Source organism: Protomyctophum parallelum (genome assembly GCF_964188405.1).
Source record: "Protomyctophum parallelum genome assembly, chromosome: 22".
NCBI classification, from domain to species: Eukaryota; Metazoa; Chordata; class Actinopteri; order Myctophiformes; family Myctophidae; genus Protomyctophum; species Protomyctophum parallelum.
The window spans coordinates 37,335,840-37,360,093 of record NC_139714.1 but is presented as its reverse complement, the minus strand read 5'-3'; the positions used below and the strand labels follow the sequence as shown (position 1 = coordinate 37,360,093).

The 24,254-nt window shown below is 47.5% G+C and overlaps 1 protein-coding gene across 1 annotated transcript in view; it reads right to left on the bottom strand.

The window, feature by feature from the left end:
* mical3b (microtubule associated monooxygenase, calponin and LIM domain containing 3b) overlaps positions 1 to 24,254 on the bottom strand; it is a gene marked incomplete at its 5' end in the record, with an annotated part of 63,131 nt that overhangs the window by 33,212 nt on the left and 5,665 nt on the right. Inside the window, 13 exons of the mRNA XM_083757413.1 lie at positions 5,696 to 5,872; positions 6,807 to 6,869; positions 6,973 to 7,061; positions 7,745 to 7,977; positions 9,287 to 9,434; positions 10,148 to 10,247; positions 12,780 to 12,906; positions 15,459 to 15,574; positions 19,339 to 19,596; positions 20,998 to 21,098; positions 21,877 to 22,032; positions 23,393 to 23,494; positions 23,585 to 23,701. Coding sequence (XP_083613539.1) covers positions 5,696 to 5,872; positions 6,807 to 6,869; positions 6,973 to 7,061; positions 7,745 to 7,977; positions 9,287 to 9,434; positions 10,148 to 10,247; positions 12,780 to 12,906; positions 15,459 to 15,574; positions 19,339 to 19,596; positions 20,998 to 21,098; positions 21,877 to 22,032; positions 23,393 to 23,494; positions 23,585 to 23,701 — 1,787 coding nt within the window. The remainder of the gene's footprint in view (positions 1 to 5,695; positions 5,873 to 6,806; positions 6,870 to 6,972; positions 7,062 to 7,744; positions 7,978 to 9,286; positions 9,435 to 10,147; positions 10,248 to 12,779; positions 12,907 to 15,458; positions 15,575 to 19,338; positions 19,597 to 20,997; positions 21,099 to 21,876; positions 22,033 to 23,392; positions 23,495 to 23,584; positions 23,702 to 24,254) is intronic.

The window sequence follows — 24,254 nt, the reverse complement described above, 5'->3', positions numbered from 1 at the left end:
TAATAGACAGGTAGCATTGATGCAGAGCAAATCCAGTGCATTGATATATTAGACAGTGCTAATGCACACGCAACACATGGTGTCCTAAAACTGATGAAGGCTGGATATAGCCCAAACATCTTTCTTTCTGTATGATGTAGAAAATAAAAATTCACTCTTGCCACTGTGTGCGACCCATGGGGTGACCAGATGTCCCTCTTTGCGTGGGACAGTCCCTCATTTCCAAGACTTTTCAGGCGTCCCACAAATTGAGACCCTGTCCCACATTGTGACTGACAGGCATCAGTGTTCACATTGAGACCCTGTCTGTCCCACATTGTGACTGACAGGCATCAGTGTTCACATTGAGACCCTGTCCCACATTGTGACTGACAGGCATCAGTGTTCACATTGAGACCCTGTCTCACATTGTGACTGACAGGCATCAGTGTTCACATTGAGACCCTGTCCCACATTGTGACTGACAGGCATCAGTGTTCAAATTGAGACCCTGTCTCACATTGTGACTGACAGGCATCAGTGTTCACATTGAGACCCTGTCCCACATTGTGACTGACAGGCATCAGTGTTCACATTGAGACCCTGTCCCACATTGTGACTGACAGGCATCAGTGTTCACATTGAGACCCTGTCCCACATTGTGACTGACAGGCATCAGTGTTCACATTGAGACCCTGTCTGTCCCACATTGTGACTGACAGGCATCAGTGTTCACATTGAGACCCTGTCCCACATTGTAACTGACAGGCATCAGTGTTCACATTGAGACCCTGTCTCACATTGTGACTGACAGGCATCAGTGTTCACATTGAGACCCTGTCTGTCCCACATTGTGACTGACAGGCATCAGTGTTCACATTGAGACCCTGTCCCACATTGTGACTGACAGGCATCAGTGTTCACATTGAGACCCTGTCCCACATTGTGACTGACAGGCATCAGTGTTCAAATTGAGACCCTGTCCCACAATGTGACTGACAGGCATCAGTGTTCACATTGAGACCCTGTCCCACATTGTGACTGACAGGCATCAGTGTTCACATTGAGACCCTGTCCCACATTGTGACTGACAGGCATCAGTGTTCACATTGAGACCCTGTCTCACATTGTGACTATAGCAGGCAATTGTGCCTGTGTTCAAATGCCCTAATAGTTTAGTCCCCTAATATTTGGCCTTCTGTTGTAAAGCTCTCTCATTGACTCTTCTTGTAAGATGTGTTTTTAAGCCATAAAAATAAAGCATGATTTTAAAACAAAATGTGAGACACCAGAGGAGTTTATAAATGATAGCCAATAGGCCATATGGTCGAATATTACAATTACAATTTACAATTTAGGCATTTAGCAGACGCTCTTGATCCAGAGCGACTTACATTTAAGCAAAAACAAAGCATGTCATACATCACATATATAAAAAGTAGTTATCATGAATCGTGAATATGACATCAAGGCATTTAACCCATTCTGACCGGGCACCCATTTTGGCTCATATCGCGCCACCGAGTGGCGCGATATGAGCTTGTAGGTCTGCTATTTTTTGAAAAATCGAAGAACGACTGACATTTTTAGAATCTGATCTCAGGTCAGAATGGGTTAATCAGACCAGTGTGTGTCCAGTGGAAACCTCGTATGAATCTGATCTCAGGTCAGAATGGGTTAATAGCAACTCAAGCACTAAGTTGCTAACCCCCCCGTCCCAGCACCTTTGTTCTTCGCTGTGTAGATTTGAGTGTTATATCACACCACAAGTCATAGCGCGGTGGTTACAAGAAAAGTCATTTATCGAGACCTAAAACTGCAGGGCAAACACACAGGGCAAAACACAGGGCACAGGGCAAACACACTTTGTTTAAAATAACCTCCAGATCCAAATTATTCAAATAACTCAATTTTATACTCGTCATTACTCTAACATTAGCACTTTCTCATTGTCAACCCCACACACACACACACACACACACACACACACACACACACACACACACACACACACACACACACACACACACACACACACACACACACACACACACACACACACACACACACACACACACACACACACACACACACACACACACACACACACACACACACACACACACACACACACACACACGGCTTAAAGCCCCAACAAATCCCAAGGCTAAAAATGACTTTTTGCAAATCTGCACTGATGCCATTAAATGACCCCTATGAGATCCTCAGGACTGAAACCAGTCCCCAGGAGGACTGAGACCTTTAAGCCCTGCACACGCATGTTTCAGACTTCAATAGAAACTATTCATTGGATCATTGGAGGGACTTTTTGCTGCATTGTCACATGCCCTGTGCCTGTGGAGTTAAGACACCCCCCTGTAGAAACACATGCCCTGTGCCTGTGGAGTTAAGACACCCCCCTGTAGAAACACATGCCCTGTGAGTGTGGAGTTAAGACACCCCCCTGTATGAACACATGCCCTGTGGAGTTAAGACACCCCCCTGTAGAAACACATGCCCTGTGCCTGTGGAGTTAAGACACCCCCCTGTAGAAACACATGCCCTGTGGAGTTAAGACACCCCCCTGTAGAAACACATGCCCTGTGGAGTTAAGACACCCCCCTGTAGAAACACATGCCCTGTGGAGTTAAGACACCCCCCTGTAGAAACACATGCCCTGTGGAGTTAAGACACCCCCCTGTAGAAACACATGCCCTGTGCCTGTGGAGTTAAGACACCCCCCTGTATAAACACATGCCCTGTGGAGTTAAGACACCCCCCTGTAGAAACACATGCCCTGTGGAGTTAAGACACCCCCCTGTAGAAACACATGCCCTGTGCCTGTGGAGTTAAGACACCCCCCTGTAGAAACACATGCCCTGTGGAGTTAAGACACCCCCCTGTATAAACACATGCCCTGTGGAGTTAAGACACCCCCCTGTAGAAACACATGCCCTGTGGAGTTAAGACACCCCCCTGTAGAAACACATGCCCTGTGCCTGTGGAGTTAAGACACCCCCCTGTAGAAACACATGCCCTGTGGAGTTAAGACACCCCCCTGTAGAAACACATGCCCTGTGGAGTTAAGACACCCCCCTGTAGAAACACATGCCCTGTGCCTGTGGAGTTAAGACACCCCCCTGTAGAAACACATGCCCCGTGGAGTTAAGACACCCCCCTGTAGAAACACATGCCCTGTGGAGTTAAGACACCCCCCTGTAGAAACACATGCCCTGTGGAGTTAAGACACCCCCCTGTAGAAACACATGCCCTGTGCCTGTGGAGTTAAGACACCCCCCTGTAGAAACACATGCCCCGTGGAGTTAAGACACCCCCCTGTAGAAACACATGCCCTGTGCCTGTGGAGTTAAGACACCCCCCTGTAGAAACACATGCCCTGTGGAGTTAAGACACCCCCCTGTAGAAACACATGCCCTGTGGAGTTAAGACACCCCCCTGTAGAAACACATGCCCTGTGGAGTTAAGACACCCCCCTGTAGAAACACATGCCCTGTGGAGTTAAGACACCCCCCTGTAGAAAACACATGCCCTGTGCCTGTGGAGTTAAGACTCCCCCCTGTATAAACACATGCCCTGTGGAGTTAAGACACCCCCCTGTAGAAACACATGCCCCGTGGAGTTAAGACACCCCCCTGTAGAAACACATGCCCTGTGCCTGTGGAGTTAACCCATTCTGAACGGGCACCCATTTTGGTGTCGGCATCATGTTATGCTTTAGCTATTTAAAAATAGCAGATCTACAAGCTCATATCGCGCCACCGAGTGGCGCGATACGAGCTTGTAGGTCTGCTATTTTTGAAAAATCGAAGAGCGACTGACATTTTTAGAATCTGATCTCAGGTCAGAATGGGTTCATCAGACCAGTGTGTGTCCGGCGGAAACCTCGTATGAATCTGATCTCAGGTCAGAATGGGTTAAGACACCCCCCTGTAGAAAACACATGCCCTGTGCCTGTGGAGTTAAGACACCCCCCTGTAGAAACACATGCCCTGTGGAGTTAAGACACCCCCCTGTAGAAACACATGCCCTGTGGAGTTAAGACACCCCCCTGTAGAAACACATGCCCTGTGGAGTTAAGACACCCCCCTGTAGAAACACATGCCCTGTGGAGTTAAGACACCCCCCTGTATAAACACATGCCCTGTGGAGTTAAGACACCCCCCTGTATAAACACATGCCCTGTGGAGTTAAGACACCCCCCTGTAGAAACACATGCCCTGTGCCTGTGGAGTTAAGACACCCCCCTGTATAAACACATGCCCTGTGCCCCGTGGAGTTAAGACACCCCCCTGTAGAAACACATGCCCTGTGGAGTTAAGACACCCCCCTGTAGAAACACATGCCCTGTGGATTTAAGACACCCCCCTGTATAAACACATGCCCTGTGCCTGTGGAGTTAAGACCCCCCCTGTATAAACACATGCCCCGTGGAGTTAAGACACCCCCCTGTAGAAACACATGCCCTGTGCCTGTGGAGTTAAGACACCCCCCTGTAGAAACACATGCCCTGTGCCTGTGGAGTTAAGACACCCCCCTGTATGAACACATGCCCTGTGCCTGTGGAGTTAAGACACCCCCCTGTAGAAACACATGCCCTGTGGAGTTAAGACACCCCCCTGTAGAAACACATGCCCTGTGGAGTTAAGACACCCCCCTGTATAAACACATGCCCTGTGGAGTTAAGACACCCCCCTGTAGAAACACATGCCCTGTGGAGTTAAGACACCCCCCTGTAGAAACACATGCCCTGTGGAGTTAAGACACCCCCCTGTAGAAACACATGCCCTGTGGAGTTAAGACACCCCCCTGTATAAACACATGCCCTGTGCCTGTGGAGTTAAGACACCCCCCTGTAGAAACACATGCCCTGTGCCTGTGGAGTTAAGACACCCCCCTGTAGAAACACATGCCCTGTGCCTGTGGAGTTAAGACACCCCCCTGTATAAACACATGCCCTGTGGAGTTAAGACACCCCCCTGTAGAAACACATGCCCCGTGGAGTTAAGACACCCCCCTGTAGAAACACATGCCCTGTGGAGTTAAGACACCCCCCTGTATAAACACATGCCCTGTGCCTGTGGAGTTAAGACACCCCCCTGTAGAAACACATGCCCTGTGGAGTTAAGACACCCCCCTGTATAAACACATGCCCTGTGCCTGTGGAGTTAAGACACCCCCCTGTAGAAAAAAAGCCCCACCGTCACAAATCAAATGCTGTAAACACAGCTTGAAGGCCGTAGGGCCGAACCCGAGTCATCAAGGGTTATAAATAGCCATCATCCCTGGCTAAGGGCAATGATAGGTAACTCAAAAAGCTTAATCAAGTAAGCTACACCACCACAAAGTCAAAGTCAAAATCGTACGATTAGTCACACACGTGACGGGCTGCAGCCGTGCACCGCGCACGGGAATCAATTGATTTGACCCACAATATCTACAAAGTGATGCAATGTCCTTACAATCTAGCAGGATGACATCATCTCTCACCTGTCTGCGCAGCAGGATGACATCATCGCTCTCACCTGTCTGCACAGCAGGATGACATCATCGCTCTCACCTGTCTGCGCAGCAGGATGACATCATCTCTCACCTGTCTGCGCAGCAGGATGACATCATCGCTCTCACCTGTCTGCGCAGCAGAATGACATCATCGCTCTCACCTGTCTGCGCAGCAGGATGACATCATCTCTCTCACCTGTCTGCGCAGCAGCGCTGAAGCTGACGAGGGGGAGGGGCTTGGACAGGAGGTGGCGCTCTCGTCTAATTTAGCTTGAAACCGATTGGCCATCAGACGCACGCTGGAGCGGCTGGACACGCCCACTGCATCCTCCTCAGTTGATTGGCTGTCTCGGCTAGAACTGTTAACCTCTGGCTGGAAATGATTTAAATATAAAGTCAGTTTCAGTTGGAAGGACATTTACAGAAGCACCACTTAACCCATTTAGACCTGACGTCGAAATTAAAAAAATGTCTTCTAAATCTAAAGTTTTCAGAAATACCTATGTTTCTGTATCAGTGGTGCTCAATATTTCATGTCAAGGACCCCAAAAATGAATTGTATTTGGCCACCGACCCCCATCTGAAAATATGTTGTTCCAGGGACCTCCCCAGATAAGCAAAGATTTGAGTTAAAAAGATTTGCACCAAATTTTCGTGATTTTTCAAAAATAGCAGACCTACAAGCTCATAGCGAGCCACTCGGCTTGTAGGTCTGCTATTTTTGAAAAATCACGAAAGCAATATGCTTTATTATATAACGTTATTTCAATGCATGGAACCACATTTAGTTTACAGCATTAAGGGCCTTACCAATGGGGAGCGATAAAACGCGCCTATAGTTCATTTTCATTGTTGCGCGGAGAAGTCGCGGTGAGCAAGTGAACGGCTGAGCGCGGTCCCGTGAATTTGCCGCGCGCGTGCTCGTTACGTGCACACGCCCCCCCGCAACTCACAAGACCTGGATTCTGTTTAGCTTTATTTTTAAGCTTGCGTTGTTGCGCCGCTCTTCATCAGACCTGGAGCAGACCTGTGTTGATCCAGGCAACAACACCTGCGTTCCTCGCTTCACGTTTGAAAAGACCCTTTAAGATCCTTTCAATCCTTTCAAACGATTTAACACGCCTATAGGTCATTTTCAACGAGACCTGCGTATTTCTTTCTGTACGCGAGAAAAAGTCGAGGGGCCGACGTTGTTGCGCCCCTCTAGAGCAGACCTGGAGCAGACATGTCGTTGATCCAGGCAACAACGCCTGCGTTCTACGCTTTCCATTTGGAAGGACCTTTACATCTCTCTCTCTCTCTCTCACCTCCTGCTCATCTTGGCACAGTTCGCTCGTCCTTCTCCTTTTCCCCAACGCATCTTTCTGTTCCTACAGTTGGGGAATAGTTAAGAGTTAAATGTGACACACACACACACACACACACACACACACACACACACACACACACACACACACACACACACACACACACCTTGGGATAGCGTTTGTGGCCCAGCCTGCTGAGGAGCGAGGGGGGGGCGATCAGTGTGGCTCTCCGGGCTGCGCTCCGAGCCAGAGACCCTGCAGGGGGAAGGACAAACAGAGGTCAAGAGAGCAGAGGTCAGAGGTCAAAAGATCAGAGGTCAAAAGGGGGAAATATAATATTAATCATGAACCGTATTATTGAAATGATATAGAGCAGTGGTTTTCAACCCTCTGCATGTCAAGGTCCATTATTTATTTATTGGGCAATAAACAAGATGTTTAACACCAATTTAACTCTTGAGAGCATAAAATGAAACCAAATCGACCCGTACGGGTCCATTTGGTTTCATTTTATGCTCGCAAGAGTTAAAGATCTATAAGGGTACGTTTGGTTACCAACTCTCCATCATTTAGCTGCATGGGGACCACCTGGAACCCCCTCAAGGACCGCTGGTGGTCCCCGGGCCACCTGGAACCCCCTCAAGGACCACTGGTGGTCCCCGGGCCACTGGTTGTAAACCCACTGTTATAGAGAGAAGGCCTTTTTCGCAGAGCCTGGGAGTCGATGGTCGCTGAGGGGGTGCTTGTTTTACAGGTTAGGGTTAGGTTTAAGCATAGTTTTTGAGTGAGCTTAATATACAACACCGCCCTACTAGTAGTAGCCGGTGCTGTAAAACAAGCGTCCCATCGACTGCCAGGCTCTGCGTAAAAAGATAGTCCCAGCATAGAGAGAGAGAAGGCTGCTCTTCCCGGATTCTCCTTGCGGGTGTCTTCCTCACCACTAGATGGCGCTGTGTCCTTGAGGAGTTGGTAGAACTGCGTGAGGTACAGCACCATGGAGAGCGAGTCAGGCTCCTCCCCCCCCTGCCCTGGCTCCACCCCCCCGGCAGGCTCCACCCCCAGCATCTCGTCCACTGTCATCACAGGGCAGATCCCAAACGCCTGCTCCGCCAGCTCCACCCCCAGCGTCATGTTCTGCTCTGTCGACGCCTCGACCAGCGAGGCCAAGTCACTGTGTTGGAGAGAGGCAGGATTACATTAGAGATGCGCGACACGCACGCACCGTACGCACATACGCACCGTACGCACGCACACACGCACGCACGCACACACGCACGCACCGCACGCACCGCACGCACCGCACCGCACGCACCGTACGCACCGTACGCACCGTACGCACGCACCGTACGCACCGTACGCACGCACCGTACGCACCGTACGCACGTACGCACCGTACGCACGCACGCATGCACCGTACGCACGTACGCACCGTACGCACGTACGCACCGTACGCACGCACGCATGCACCGTACGTACGCACGCACGCACCGTACGCACGTACGCACCGTACGCACGCACGCATGCACCGTACGTACGCACGCACCGTACGCACCGTACGCACGTACGCACCGTACGCACGCACGCATGCACCGTACGCACGCACGCACCGTACGCACCGTACGCACGCATGCACCGTACGCACCGTACGCACACACGCATGCACCGTACGCACGCACCGTACGCACGCACGCATGCACCGTACGTACGCACGCACGCACGCACCGTACGCACGTACGCACCGTACGCACGCACGCATGCACCGTACGCACGCACGCACCGTACGCACCGTACGCACGCATGCACCGTACGCACCGTACGCACACACGCATGCACCGTACGCACGCACGCACCGTACGCACCGTACGCACGCACGCATGCACCGTACGCACGCACGCCAAAGTACTAATAGTTTGGGATTTTTCATTTTAGTTTAAGTTAATTTTGAATATTCTTTTTCTAATTCAGTTAGTTAAAATTATAGTTTTTAGAGCGGATTTGCTTGTTTTTATTTTTGAAAATGCTAATAGTTTTAGTGTTTTTTTATATTTTATTATTTATTTGTCAGGTGCAGGATTGAAAAGGTAAGTACTGTGTAATAAAAACTTGACAAATTTTAAGCTAAAGCTGAAGGTCCAACCATCCACAAAGCATTTAAAGCTACAGCTGAAGATCCAACCATCCACAAAGCAAAACTATGGGCATTTTGTCTACAATTTCAGTTCAAATTAGCTAATTTTGTAAACACACAATACAGTTTCAGTTCATTTATCTTTATTGTAGTTTTTATTCCAATATTTCGTAAATATAAGAACCTTGGCACACGCACACACACACACACACACACACACACACACACACACACACACACACACACACACACACACACACACACACACACACACACACACACACACACACACACACACACACACACACACACACACACACACACACACACACACACACACACACACACTTACATGAGGTCTGGTCTGTAGTGGTGAATCAGGGCACATAGAGCCAGGCCACTCTTCCAGGAGGAGGTCAGGTCTCTGACCACAACGCCTCCGTATCCCTGAGTCTGCTCCTGTAGCCAGGACAGCAGCTCACTGGACTGAGACGAGGACTCTGGCAGGCAGGCAGACAGGCAGGCAGGCAGGCAGACAGGCAGGCAGGCAGGCAGGCAGGCAGGCAGGCAGGCAGACAGGCAGACAGACAGGGCAGGCAGGCAGGCAGACAGACAGGCAGGCAAACAGACAGACAGACCACAACACCACACTGATGATTTATCACACTGGTTCCCAAACATTCTCATGTCAAGGACCCCCAAATTGACACTAATTAGACCTGCGGACCCCCATTTGAAGAGATATGCCAGGGACCCCCATAAGAGAAGACTTTTACGGCTCTAGCAGTGATTCTCAACCCGTTTAATTTCAAGGACCCCCAGTTTGACATGCATCAGTCTACGGACCCCCATTCAATGGAATTTCTATCTCTGGGACCCCCCCCCCCTCCATTTATATTGTAGAATCAATGTTAATTTAACTCTGAGAGTGTACAAGGGTCCATTTGGTTCCATTTGTACACTCTCAGTGTTACAGACCCATAAGGGTCAATTTGGTTCCAAACTATCATTTAGCTGGGGACCCCCTGGAACTCCATAAAGGACCCCTGGGGGTCCCTGGACCCCACTTTGGGAACCACTGATTTACGAGTACAATCAAGTATAATTTTGAGGTATTTGATCTTTACTTTAATCCACTACATCTCAGAGGCATTATAAAATATAACGTACCCTGTGTGAGTATAGCCTGCAGGGGAACGGGGTCAGGACTTACCCTGATTGAGTACCGGTAGTCTGAGCGAGGGGGGCCGTACGAGACCCCCTACATCTTCACCCAACCTCGTCTCCTCTCCTGTGGTGACCAGGTGACTGACCTGCAGAAATGTTATGTTTAATTTACCTTTGAAATTAAAATCATGATCTTTTGTTTTTTGTGTCCTGACATTTTGCCTTAAATAGGAAAAAATACTGTCACCACTTTTAACCACGTAAACCATAATTATACTTAATTGACCAGAGTCACACAGGGCTCTAAATTAGGGACCCTCCTGTTTTTGTTCCACAATTATTATCCGATAATATTAATAACCAATCTCCATGTTCAGATATGTTCAGTTCACCCCAGAATAGGGTCTCTGGTCTTCAGATATGTTCAGTTCACCCCAGAATAGGGTCTCTGGTGTTCAGATATGTTCAGTTCACCCCAGAATAGGGTCTCTGGTGTTCAGATATGTCCAGTTCACCCCAGAATAGGGTCTCTGGTCTTCAGATATGTCCAGTTCACCCCAGAATAGGGTCTCTGGTGTTCAGATATGTTCAGTTCACCCCAGAATAGGGTCTCTGGTGTTCAGATATGTTCAGTTCAGCCCAGAATAGGGTCTCTGGTGTTCAAGTTGTTCAATTAGACAAAAGCTCGTCACAGCAAACACAGACAAAGCTTGTGTTTGTTTGCTGTGTTTTTTGTTATTTTGAACCTCATGTTATCTAATCTATGATGTCTGCTGTCTGAAGGAAGCCAAACTAAAATAGGTTTTACTCTTACAGTATGTACTGTGCAGGTACATATATACTGTACAGGTACAGTATATATGTACCTGTACAGGTACAGTATATATGTACCTGTACAGGTACACATATGTAACTGTACACAAGATGGAACAATAAAGTACAACCTTGACCTTGTTTTAATACTTTAATTTGATATTAACTGTGGGGTCACTGGACGGAGCGCTGTGTGCATCATGGTGTGTGGTTTGCGCTTGCGTGTGGTTTGCACGTGCGTGTGGTTTGCACGTGCGTGTGGTTTGTGTGTGCGTGTGGTTTGCGTGTGCGTGTGGTTTGTGTGTGTCTGTGGTTTGCGTGTGGTTTGCGTGTGCATGTGGTTTGCGTGTGGACCTGGGCTCCAGTAAGGACCAGGGGGGTGATCGGGTGAGTCTACCTGGGCTGCAGTGAGGACCAGGGGGGTGATGGGGTGTGTCTACCTGGGCTGCAGTGAGGACCAGGGGGGTGATCGGGTGAGTCTACCTGGGCTGCAGTGAGGACCAGGGGGTGATCGGGTGAGTCTACCTGGGCTGCAGTGAGGACCAGGGGGGTGATCGGGTGTGTCTACCTGGGCTGCAGTGAGGACCAGGGGGGTGATCGGGTGAGTCTACCTGGGCTGCAGTGAGGACCAGGGGGGTGATCGGGTGAGTCTACCTGGGCTGCAGTGAGGACCAGGGGGTGATCGGGTGTGTCTACCTGGGCTGCAGTGAGGACCAGGGGGGTGATGTTAGGGTGTGTCTACCTGGGCTGCAGTGAGGACCAGGGGGTGATCGGGTGTGTCTACCTGGGCTGCAGTGAGGACCAGGGGGGTGATCGGGTGTGTCTACCTGGGCTGCAGTGAGGACCAGGGGGGTGATCGGTGTGTCTACCTGGGCTGCAGTGAGGACCAGGGGGGTGATCGGGTGTGTCTACCTGGGCTGCAGTGAGGACCAGGGGGGTGATGGGGTGTGTCTACCTGGGCTGCAGTGAGGACCAGGGGGGTGATGTTAGGGTGTGTCTACCTGGGCTGCAGTGAGGACCAGGGGGGTGATCGGGTGTGTCTACCTGGGCTGCAGTGAGGACCAGGGGGGTGATGTTAGGGTGTGTCTACCTGGGCTGCAGTGAGGACCAGGGGGGTGATCGGTGTGTCTACCTGGGCTGCAGTGAGGACCAGGGGGGTGATCGGTGTGTCTACCTGGGCTGCAGTGAGGACCAGGGGGGTGATCGGGTGAGTCTACCTGGGCTGCAGTGAGGACCAGGGGGGTGATGTTAGGGTGTGTCTACCTGGGCTGCAGTGAGGACCAGGGGGGTGATCGGTGTGTCTACCTGGGCTGCAGTGAGGACCAGGGGGGTGATCGGTGTGTCTACCTGGGCTGCAGTGAGGACCAGGGGGGTGATCGGTGTGTCTACCTGGGCTGCAGTGAGGACCAGGGGGGTGATCGGTGTGTCTACCTGGGCTGCAGTGAGGACCAGGGGGGTGATCGGTGTGTCTACCTGGGCTGCAGTGAGGACCAGGGGGGTGATCGGGTGTGTCTACCTGGGCTGCAGTGAGGACCAGGGGGGTGATCGGTGTGTCTACCTGGGCTGCAGTGAGGACCAGGGGGGTGATCGGGTGTGTCTACCTGGGCTGCAGTGAGGACCAGGGGGGTGATGTTAGGGTGTGTCTACCTGGGCTGCAGTGAGGACCAGGGGGGTGATCGGTGTGTCTACCTGGGCTGCAGTGAGGACCAGGGGGGTGATCGGTGTGTCTACCTGGGCTGCAGTGAGGACCAGGGGGGTGATGTTAGGGTGTGTCTACCTGGGCTGCAGTGAGGACCAGGGGGTGATCGGGTGTGTCTACCTGGGCTGCAGTGAGGACCAGGGGGGTGATGTTAGGGTGTGTCTACCTGGGCTGCAGTGAGGACCAGGGGGGTGATGTTGGGGTAACGTGTAGCTGGGTCCACGGTGTACAGACACATGTTCTTATGGATGTTCTCGGGAGTGGTCTGAGGAAGGAGGCGATACAGGCTCTCCCTGGACAACGGAGAGAGAGACAACAGGAGACAGAGAGAGAGAATGAAGGATTATCTAGTCGGCGACTAAGTAAATAGATAGTCATTTGCAGACCTGGATGCCTGTGTGTGAGTGTGAGTGAGTGAGTGTCAGTTTCAGAACCAGTCAGCTGGTTCTGAAACTAGCTCACCTCTCACCTTCTGACATCACAAACCCCAGACAGCCTCAGTGCAGCTACACTATCACTCAGAAGATTAGACCCAACCAAAATTATAACTAAAGAAAAAGAAACTCACATAATCACAACACAAACTAGAAACATATTTGGCTCTAAACAGACAGTATACTGTGGCAGACTACCTAACCACAGTAACTGATAAAAACCTGAGAAAGACTTTGACAATGTACAGACTGAGTGATCATAGTCTGGCAATAGAGAAGGGCAGACACAGACAGACAGGCTGCCCAGAGAGGAGAGGCTGTGCTGTCACTGTGATGACGGAGCTATAGAGACAGAGTTACACTTCTTAACACAATGTAAAAACTACACACTGTGATGACGGAGCTATAGAGACAGAGTTACACTTCTTAACACAATGTAAAAACTACACACTGTGATGACGGAGCTATAGAGACAGAGTTACACTTCTTAACACAATGTAAAAACTACACACTGTGATGACGGAGCTATAGAGACAGAGTTACACTTTTTAACACAATGTAAAAACTACACACTGTGATGACGGAGCTATAGAGACAGTTACACTTCTTAACACAATGTAAAAACTACACACTGTGATGACGGAGCTATAGAGACAGAGTTACACTTCTTAACACAATGTAAAAACTACACACTGTGATGACGGAGCTATAGAGACAGAGTTACACTTCTTAACACAATGTAAAAACTACACACTGTGATGACGGAGCTATAGAGACAGAGTTACACTTCTTAACACAATGTAAAAACTACACACTGTGATGACGGAGCTATAGAGACAGAGTTACACTTATTAACACAATGTAAAGACTACACACTGTGATGACGGAGCTATAGAGACAGAGTTACACTTCTTAACACAATGTAAAAACTACACACTGTGATGACGGAGCTATAGAGACAGAGTTACACTTCTTAACACAATGTAAAAACTACACACTGTGATGACGGAGCTATAGAGACAGAGTTACACTTCTTAACACAATGTAAAAACTACACACTGTGATGACGGAGGTATAGAGACAGAGTTACACTTCTTAACACAATGTAAAAACTACACACTGTGATGACGGAGCTATAGAGACAGAGTTACACTTCTTAACACAATGTAAAAACTACACACTGTGACGACGGAGCTATAGAGACAGAGTTACACTTATTAACACAATGTAAAAACTACACACTGTGATGACGGAGCTATAGAGACAGAGTTACACTTCTTAACACAATGTAAAAACTACACACTGTGATGACGGAGCTATAGAGACAGAGTTACACTTCTTAACACAATGTAAAAACTACACACTGTGACGACGGAGCTATAGAGACAGAGTTACACTTCTTAACAAAATGTAAAAACTACACACTGTGATGACGGAGCTATAGAGACAGAGTTACACTTCTTAACACAATGTAAAAACTACACAAATATTAGAGAGGAGTTCTTCCCAAAATTTGAAACAAAAAAACGAAGTATGACAGAAAGGGAAAGATTACCAGTCCTTCTGGGGGAACAGAAAGAATGTGCAGATTTGGCTGCAAAAGATGTCAATTCCTGTCACAAGAAAAGGGACAACCAGTAGGACACACATACAGTATGCCATGTTTTATTTTCTGCACCACCTGCTTTATTTTATATTATTTTTATAAAAAATGTCATGTCATTGATATTATGTTGTTATTTGTTATATCTGTGATTGTGCTTTGGCAACACTTGTAAAACGTCATGCCAATAAAGCCTGTTGAATTGAGTGAGTGAGTGAGTGAGTGAGTGAGTGAGTGAGTGAGTGAGTGAGTGAGTGAGTGAGTGTGTGTGTGTGTGTGTGTGTGTGTGTGTGTGTGTGTGTGTGTGTGTGTGTGTGTGTGCACCTCTCAGCCAGGACGTCCAGGAGGTCGTGACCCTGAGCCCAGCTCCGTATCATCCATGCTGTGTCCAGAGCAGTGAGTGAGTGAGTGAGTGTGTGTGTGTGTGTGTGTGTGTGTGTGTGTGTGTGTGTGTGTGTGTGTGTGTGTGTGTGTGTGTGTGTGTGTGTGTGTGTGTGTGTGAGTGAGTGAGTGAGTGAGTGAGTGAGTGAGTGAGTGAGTGTGTGAGTGAGTGAGTGAGTGTGTGTGTGTGTGTGTGTGTGCACCTCTCAGCCAGGACGTCCAGGAGGTCGTGACCCTGAGCCCAGCTCCGTATCATCCATGCTGTGTCCAGAGCAGTGAGTGAGTGAGTGAGTGAGTGAGTGAGTGAGTGTGTGTGTGTGTGTGTGTGTGTGTGTGTGTGTGTGTGTGTGTGTGTGTGTGTGTGCGTGCGTGCGTGCGTGTGTGTGTGTGTGTGTGTGTGTGTGTGTGTGTGTGTGTGTGTGTGCACCTCTCAGCCAGGACGTCCAGGAGGTCGTGACCCTGAGCCCAGCTCCGTATCATCCATGCTGTGTCCAGAGCAGCCAGGAAGCCTCGTGCTATCCCCGTCCCCATTGGCCAGAACGGCTGCAACCACACAGACAATCATTGGTCTGCTTGAAAACTATTATTTCCCATGAAGACACTTTTATATTTTACGGCTACGTTCCTTAAGTTTTATGTCTATTGTCTCCCTCTCCTGACAGAGAGAGGTAATGCAATGATGATTACAACTCAGGGATGACTACCTATAGACCAGGGGGGCAGTCAGCCAGATATTTCGTGAAGCCTCATTTGAAATCGGTAGTTCATATAATGGCCTGTTGTGGCGCTGGACCGGACCCAAAAAGCCCCATAGCTCCATAGAGGCCCATGTATTTTGGCCCAACTTCACCTAGACTGTATTACCTTAATAAACATGGTCATGAATACTTTCTTCTTCCAGTCACTAGTTTAAAGTCTCATTTCTAATGTCATAATATTCTTTTTGGAAAATTATGGTCCCATTAATTAAAAAAATGACCATAAAGAAAAAAAAACATCGCGTATGTTCTGAGGGGCGTGGCTACCATTACAGTCTATGATCGGGATTCCCCTCCCACTCGAGTCAAAATAAAAACCAACGGAGAAGAAGGGGGGAAGTCCCGCCTCGTTGTCTGGGCAGCCAATGACCAGCTGGTATACAAAACGGAGCCAGCCAATGGCCAGCTGGTACCAAAGATGGCGACTTACATCAGGAATTAGCATATTATTACAGGCTTCATTTTACGTTCATGTTAGACCCGGGGAACGCTTTGTCCATATTTTTTACAGTCTATGCTATAGACTAAGCACCGAAGTCTGACATCATCAGTAGAGGTCGCAAATCCACAGGACAATATAACGATACAGAGACACCTCCCTGACAATATAACGATACAGAGACACCTCCCCGACAATATAACGATACAGAGACACCTCCCTGACAATATAACGATACAGAGACACCTCCCCGACAATATAACGATACAGAGACACCTCCCTGACAATATAACGATGCAGAGACACCTCCCTGACAATATAACGATACAGAGACACCTCCCTGACAATATAACGATACAGAGACACCTCCCTGACAATATAACGATACAGAGACACCTCCCTGACAATATAACGATACAGAGACACCTCCCTGACAATATAACGATACAGAGACACCTCCCTGACAATATAACGATACAGAGACACCTCCCTGACAATATAACGATACAGAGACACCTCCCTGACAATATAACGACACAGAGACACCTCCCTGACAATATAACGATACAGAGACACCTCCCTGACAATATAACGATACAGAGACACCTCCCTGACAATATAACGATACAGAGACACCTCCCTGACAATATAACGATACAGAGACACCTCCCTGACAATATAACGATACAGAGACACCTCCCTGACAATATAACGACACAGAGACACCTCCCTGACAATATAACGACACAGAGACACCTCCCTGACAATATAACGACACAGAGACACCTCCCCGACAATATAACGATACAGAGACAACTCCCCGACAATATAACGATGCAGAGACACCTCCCTGACAATATAACGATACAGAGACACCTCCCTGACAATATAACGATACAGAGACACCTCCCTGACAATATAACGATACAGAGACACCTCCCTGACAATATAACGATACAGAGACACCTCCCTGACAATATAACGATACAGAGACACCTCCCTGACAATATAACGATACAGAGACACCTCCCTGACAATATAACGATACAGAGACACCTCCCTGACAATATAACGACACAGAGACACCTCCCTGACAATATAACGATACAGAGACACCTCCCTGACAATATAACGATACAGAGACACCTCCCTGACAATATAACGATACAGAGACACCTCCCTGACAATATAACGATACAGAGACACCTCCCTGACAATATAACGATACAGAGACACCTCCCTGACAATATAACGACACAGAGACACCTCCCTGACAATATAACGACACAGAGACACCTCCCTGACAATATAACGACACAGAGACACCTCCCCGACAATATAACGATACAGAGACAACTCCCTGACAATACAACGATACAGAGACACCTCCCTGACAATATAACGATACAGAGACACCTCCCCGACAATATAACGATACAGAGACACCTCCCCGACAATATAACGATACAGAGACACCTCCCCGACAATATAACGATACAGAGACACCTCCCTGACAATATAACGATACAGAGACACCTCCCTGACAATATAACGATAGACACCTCCCTGACAATATAACGATACAGAGACACCTCCCTGACAATATAACGATACAGAGACACCTCCCTGACAATATAACGATACAGAGACACCTCCCTGACAATATAACGATACAGAGACACCTCCCTGACAATATAACGATACAGAGACACCTCCCTGACAATATAACGATAGACACCTCCCTGACAATATAACGATACAGAGACACCTCCCTGACAATATAACGATACAGAGACACCTCCCTGACAATATAACGATACAGAGACACCTCCCTGACAATATAACGATACAGAGACACCTCCCTGACAATATAACGATACAGAGACATCTCCCTGACAATATAACGATACAGAGACACCTCCCCGACAATATAACGATACAGAGACACCTCCCTGACAATATAACGACACAGAGACACCTCCCTGACAATATAACGATACAGAGACACCTCCCCGACAATATAACGATACAGAGACACCTCCCTGACAATATAACGACACAGAGACACCTCCCTGACAATATAACGATACAGAGACACCTCCCTGACAATATAACGATACAGAGACACCTCCCTGACAATATAACGATACAGAGACACCTCCCTGACAATATAACGATACAGAGACACCTCCCTGACAATATAACGATACAGAGACACCTCCCTGACAATATAACGATACAGAGACACCTCCCTGACAATACAACGATACAGAGACACCTCCCTGACAATATAACGATACAGAGACACCTCCCTGACAATATGGGCTGACATTACTTCCGTGAACCAGGGGATGAGCAATTGACGTCAGGACTTTGGCGCTCCACACGTCCCAAACTCTTCTCCCTTCTGTCTCCAAAACTGTGGAATGCACTTCCCATTGCAGTCAGAACTGCAGCATCACTCCCAATCTTCCGCCGTAGTCTGAAAACCCACCTTTTCAGACTCCATCATGGCCCATAGCACTTACCCCACCCCCTTAGATAGCATTTCTGTAGACTTAGATAGCATTTGATACAGACTTATAGCATGTTATGTAGACAGCACTATAATTGCATTGTATATAGTCATAGCACGCCATAGTACATATGTATAGCATAGTAGTACATATGTATAGTTTATATGTATAGTGTATGTATAGTAGTTCATTATATAGATATTCCACTGTTACTTTCTTAGCTTACGCATGTTTCATGATAAATGCTTTTTATGTGATGTATTCCCATGCTTTTGTTCTTGCTTAAATGTAAGTCGCTCTGGATTAAGAGCGTCTGCTAAATGCCTAAATTGTAATTGTAAATTATATGAAACGATTTTAAGATGAGCCCATGTTATTCTCCATAGAGAGATTACTTCCGTGAACCAGGGGATGAGCGATTGACGTCAGGACTTTGGCGCTCTACTGTTAGCCCAGTGTCGTGTGCCCACTGGTACGTGCACACACGCGCACGCACAGCCTCCACACACACACACACACACACACACACACACACACACACACACACACGCACACACGCGCGCGCACACGCACAGCCTCCAGACCAGTCCTTACCTCCAGCAGGCTGTCTCCCACCAGTGTGATCAGCAGCTGGTGTCCGTGCACGGCGCGCGCCCGGGCGGCGTTCTCCGAGGCGTACATGCAGGTGAAGTCGAACAGCGCCACGTCCGGCTGCCCGTAGTGGTTCATGGCGAAGTCCAACGACGGCAGCTTGTGGTTGGTGGAGAAGTCCGCCGCCTCTCGGGCGTACGCCTGCAGTGCATGCTGGTCCACGTTCTGCCGCGAGAGGAGCAGCGCCGTGTCCACGTAATCCTGATGCAATTAGTGCATTCATTAAGTCGTTAATTAGTGCATTCATTAAGTCATTAATTAGTGCATTCATTAAGTCATTAAGTAGTGCATTCATTAAGTCATTAATTAGTGCATTCATTAAGTCATTAATTAGTGCATTCATTAAGTCATTAATTAGTGCATTCATTAAGTCATTAATTAGTGCATTCATTAAGTCATTAATTAGTGCATTCATTAAGTCATTAATTAGTGCATTCATTAAGTCATTAATTAGTGCATTCATTAACAGTTTGACTGCGGAAAACGATTTACCAGACTTTTAATCAACCCCCCTTCACTGCCGAGATTGTTGTATTACCTTTAGAGCATACGCTGAATTATTTGGGCTTTTAATCCGCGAAAATCGAGCGAAAAAAGCTTCCCCCGTTTGTTATGAACGGCTGGACCACCCGCCATCTTGGTACACCCGGAAGACGCAGCACAGGACCCTCCTCCATGAGGCGTTGAACCCCATTCGTTTGCATTGGCCTCAATTTCCCAGAAGCCCTAGCAGCCCACAGCATGTGACGATTTCCGTTTTCCTCATCAAAACAGATGCATCTACTCTCTTTCTCCGCGGCGAAGACGGATTTTCTTTTTAATTATTACATTGCGGCTGATTAAACACATAAAACAAAAGTCGCGTATGTCCGATATGGCAGCGACATTAACCTGGAGTAATCCATTCAAAGCACGGAAACTGTTAAGTCATTATTGGTACGACAGGTCATCAAACTAATGGATAGAATTCAGAGGTCAAGAGGTCAAGTCTGTGGACAGGATATTTTTGGTAAAGATAGCAAAGATATCCTGATGAAGGCCCAAACGTTGCTGTTTCCCTATTAACGTTTTTTCACTGCATTGCACATGCAGTGTGCGTGTATTCGTTTATTCTGGTACAGTTGTACCAGTTTATTCTGGTACGGCTGTACCAGTTTATTCTGTACGGTTGTACCAGTTTATTCTGGTACGGTTGTACCAGTTTATTCTGGTACGGCCGGATCAGTTTATTCTGGTACGGCCGGACCAGTTTATTCTGGTACGGCCGTACCAGCTGTACCAGTTTATTCTGTACGGTTGTACCAGTTTATTCTGGTACGGTTGTACCAGTTTATTCTGGTACGGCCGTACCAGCTGTACCAGTTTATTCTGTACGGTTGTACCAGTTTATTCTGGTACGGTTGTACCAGTTTATTCTGGTACGGTTGTACCAGTTTATTTTGCTGTACCAGTTCATTCTGGTACGGCTGTACCAGATCATTCTGGTACGGTCGTACCAGTTTATTCTGGTACGGCTGTACCAGTTCATTCTGGTACGGCCGTACCAGTTCATTCTGGTACGGTCGTACCAGTTTATTTTGGCTTCTACGATAGTTTTCTTACCTGTATAATGACTCCCTTCTCCAGGAGGCTGTGCTTCTTGGCCGTCATTACGAAGTAGTGAGTGTCATCCTTGTAGTACACGATGTTCTCTAGGTCAATTCCTGGAGGAAACAATTAGTACACGATGTTCTCTACGTCAATTCCTGGAGGAAACAATTAGTACACGATGTTCTCTAGGTCAATTCCTGGAGGAAACAATTAGTACACGATGTTCTCTAGGTCAATTCCTGGAGGAAACAATTAGTATACACGATGTTCTCTAGGTCAATTCCTGGAGGAAACAATTAGTATACACGATGTTCTCTAGGTCAATTCCTGGAGGACACAATTAGTACACGATGTTCTCTAGGTCAATTCCTGGAGGAAACAATTAGTACACGATGTTCTCTAGGTCAATTCCTGGAGGAAACAATTAGTACACGATGTTCTCTAGGTCAATTCCTGGAGGAAACAATTAGTACACGATGTTCTCTAGGTCAATTCCTGGAGGAAACAATTAGTATACACGATGTTCTCTAGGTCAATTCCTGGAGGAAACAATTAGTATACACGATGTTCTCTAGGTCAATTCCTGGAGGACACAATTAGTACACGATGTTCTCTAGGTCAATTCCTGGAGGAAACAATTAGTACACGATGTTCTCTAGGTCAATTCCTGGAGGAAACAATTAGTACACGATGTTCTCTAGGTCAATTCCTGGAGGACACAGATATAAATATAAAAGGATGTCACCATTATTCTTGTTGACGAAATGTTTTACTTTGTATCGTGACAGTTCTACTTAACTTAGTTATGAACCAGTCCGCTCAATTCAACGACTCATTTAAAAATCTCCTTTTGAATAAATGAAGGTACATTTTGACAGAAAAAGGTCTGACCGGTGTCATGCCGCAGTTCCTGGAAGAACCTCTGATTGAAGATAAACGCCACTCCGCTGATCTCCTCCACCTTGGCCTCAGCTGTCGTGTTCCTGTTTTTGAAGTTAGCCGTGATGGCGATGGCCAGCTTCCCTCGGAACTCCTTGCGTCTGAAACCTTATATGATAAACATATATATATAGGAAGTGAATAAATGGAGCATAGATGGAGTGCTGTGATTTTTGTACTTTTTCTGTTTTGCATGTGTCTATTATGTGGTTATAATATTCAAATAATGTCTTCCCTGTGTATTTTTGGTTTCTTCCTGAAAGCTGAAAGCCGTTGAGTCAAAAGGCCCAGTCATAATATACCACTGTAGTGACATCATAACCCTAACCCCTCCCTGTGGGCGGGGCTTAAGTTCAGGTGGGTGGCTATTTGAACCTAGTTCAGAAAGTGGGGATAGTAGGAGGAAATTTGATTTTAAACATAAAGTTGCACGGACCACTCAAAGACTGATGTGTCCTTCGGTAACAGGAATCCGAACGTGGAATTCTCTGGATGACAATTTAAAGGGTTGTACAAATATTTGCCAATTTAAAATAAATTACAAAAATCTAATATTTAGGCAATATGAAGCCGACGAATAGGTTAGCTATTATTTCTTGCACGTGTCATTGCTCAACTTGTTGTTTTATTTTGTTTTTGTTTGTTTTTGTTTGGATGTGTATGAGCCAATCATTAATGTAAAAACTAACTTGAGTGAAAAGGGGGCAGGTATTTATAAGAATTTATTCTTCTTCCTGCTCCTTTTCGTCATGGGTGTATCAGATAGGTATGAAAAACAAATGAAGTATGTAAGACAAATGAATTGTTATCTATTATGATTTGTACTGTATTGTGATACTCCATGTGCGAAATAAAATGAAATGAAAAAAATTGTGCCAAGGTGAAAACCAGTTATACTTAGGGCGCGTTTGTAAATAGCGCTTTGTGTACTGTGCAATGCAAGCTAATAGACGAGTGTGCTCCGGGCGAGTGCGCTCCGGGGCGAGTGCACTCAGGGGCGAGTGCGCTCCCGGGCGGTATTTCCGAACGCGCCCTTTATGAACTGGTGGCTGTGGCGGCTGTGGCCACATGAAAACATCATTTTAACACTTTCTGTACACTTTTTCTTAAAGAAACCTTCCGCTGAGTATAATCATAATACCTGATGATCATGTTTTAGGGAGGAAAGAAATCACGGCATTCCATCTTTAAGGTCTCTTTATGCACTTATGCACCAGCACCAGTGTGTTTTATTGACTATTATTACACGGTGAGCAGTGATTGGTTGTAAGGAACGTACCAGCCAGTGTGTTATATTGACTATTATTACACGGTGAGCAGTGATTGGTTGTAAGGAACGTACCAGCCAGTGTGTTTTATTGACTATTATTACACGGTGAGCAGTGATTGGTTGTAAGGAACATACCAGCCAGTGTGTTATATTGACTATTATTACACGGTGAGCAGTGATTGGTTGTAAGGAACGTACCAGCCAGTGTGTTCCGTCGTCCATCAGCTCCAATGATGACATCAAACTCCAGCTGGCTGACGGGATGGGATTTGGGATGCACCAAAATTCTCCATCCCACCTCTGTGGAAATAATACATTTATATTATATTATAATAATATATAAACAGTTGGTCCGACGATGAATCAACTCAACCAATGACTGAGTGTTACTTCTGTGTTTCTGGTGTTCTGGCGGCTCCAGCAGTTCCTTGAACTCCACGTTGACGTGAACCTCCACCCCCAACAACAGCGCCACCTTCAGGAGCACCAACTGGAGCTGCCGGATACCTGCAGAAAGAGATAAGTAAGTAAGTAGCCTTGCCGAGCCATGAGGCCCATAGGGCAGGAGCCTATCTCCTTTTTCTGTAGCCATGAGGCCCATAGGGCAGGAGCCTATCTCCTGTTTCTGTAGCCATGAGGCCCATAGGGCAGGAGCCTATCTCCTGTTTCTGTAGCATGAGGCCCATAGGGCAGGAGCCTATCTCCTGTTTCTGTTTCTGTAGCCATGAGGCCCATAGGGCAGGAGCCTATCTCCTGTTTCTGTAGCCATGAGGCCCATAGGGGCAGGAGCCTATCTCCTGTTTCTGTAGCCATGAGGCCCATAGGGGCAGGAGCCTATCTCCTGTTTCTGTAGCCATGAGGCCCATAGGGCAGGAGCCTATCTCCTGTTTCTGTAGCCATGAGGCCCATAGGGCAGGAGCCTATCTCCTGTTTCTGTAGCCATGAGGCCCATCTCCTGTTTCTGTAGCCATGAGGCCCATAGGGGCAGGAGCCTATCTCCTGTTTCTGTAGCCATGAGGCAGCTTGATGTACAAGTACACCCCCTGGACATGTACATGTA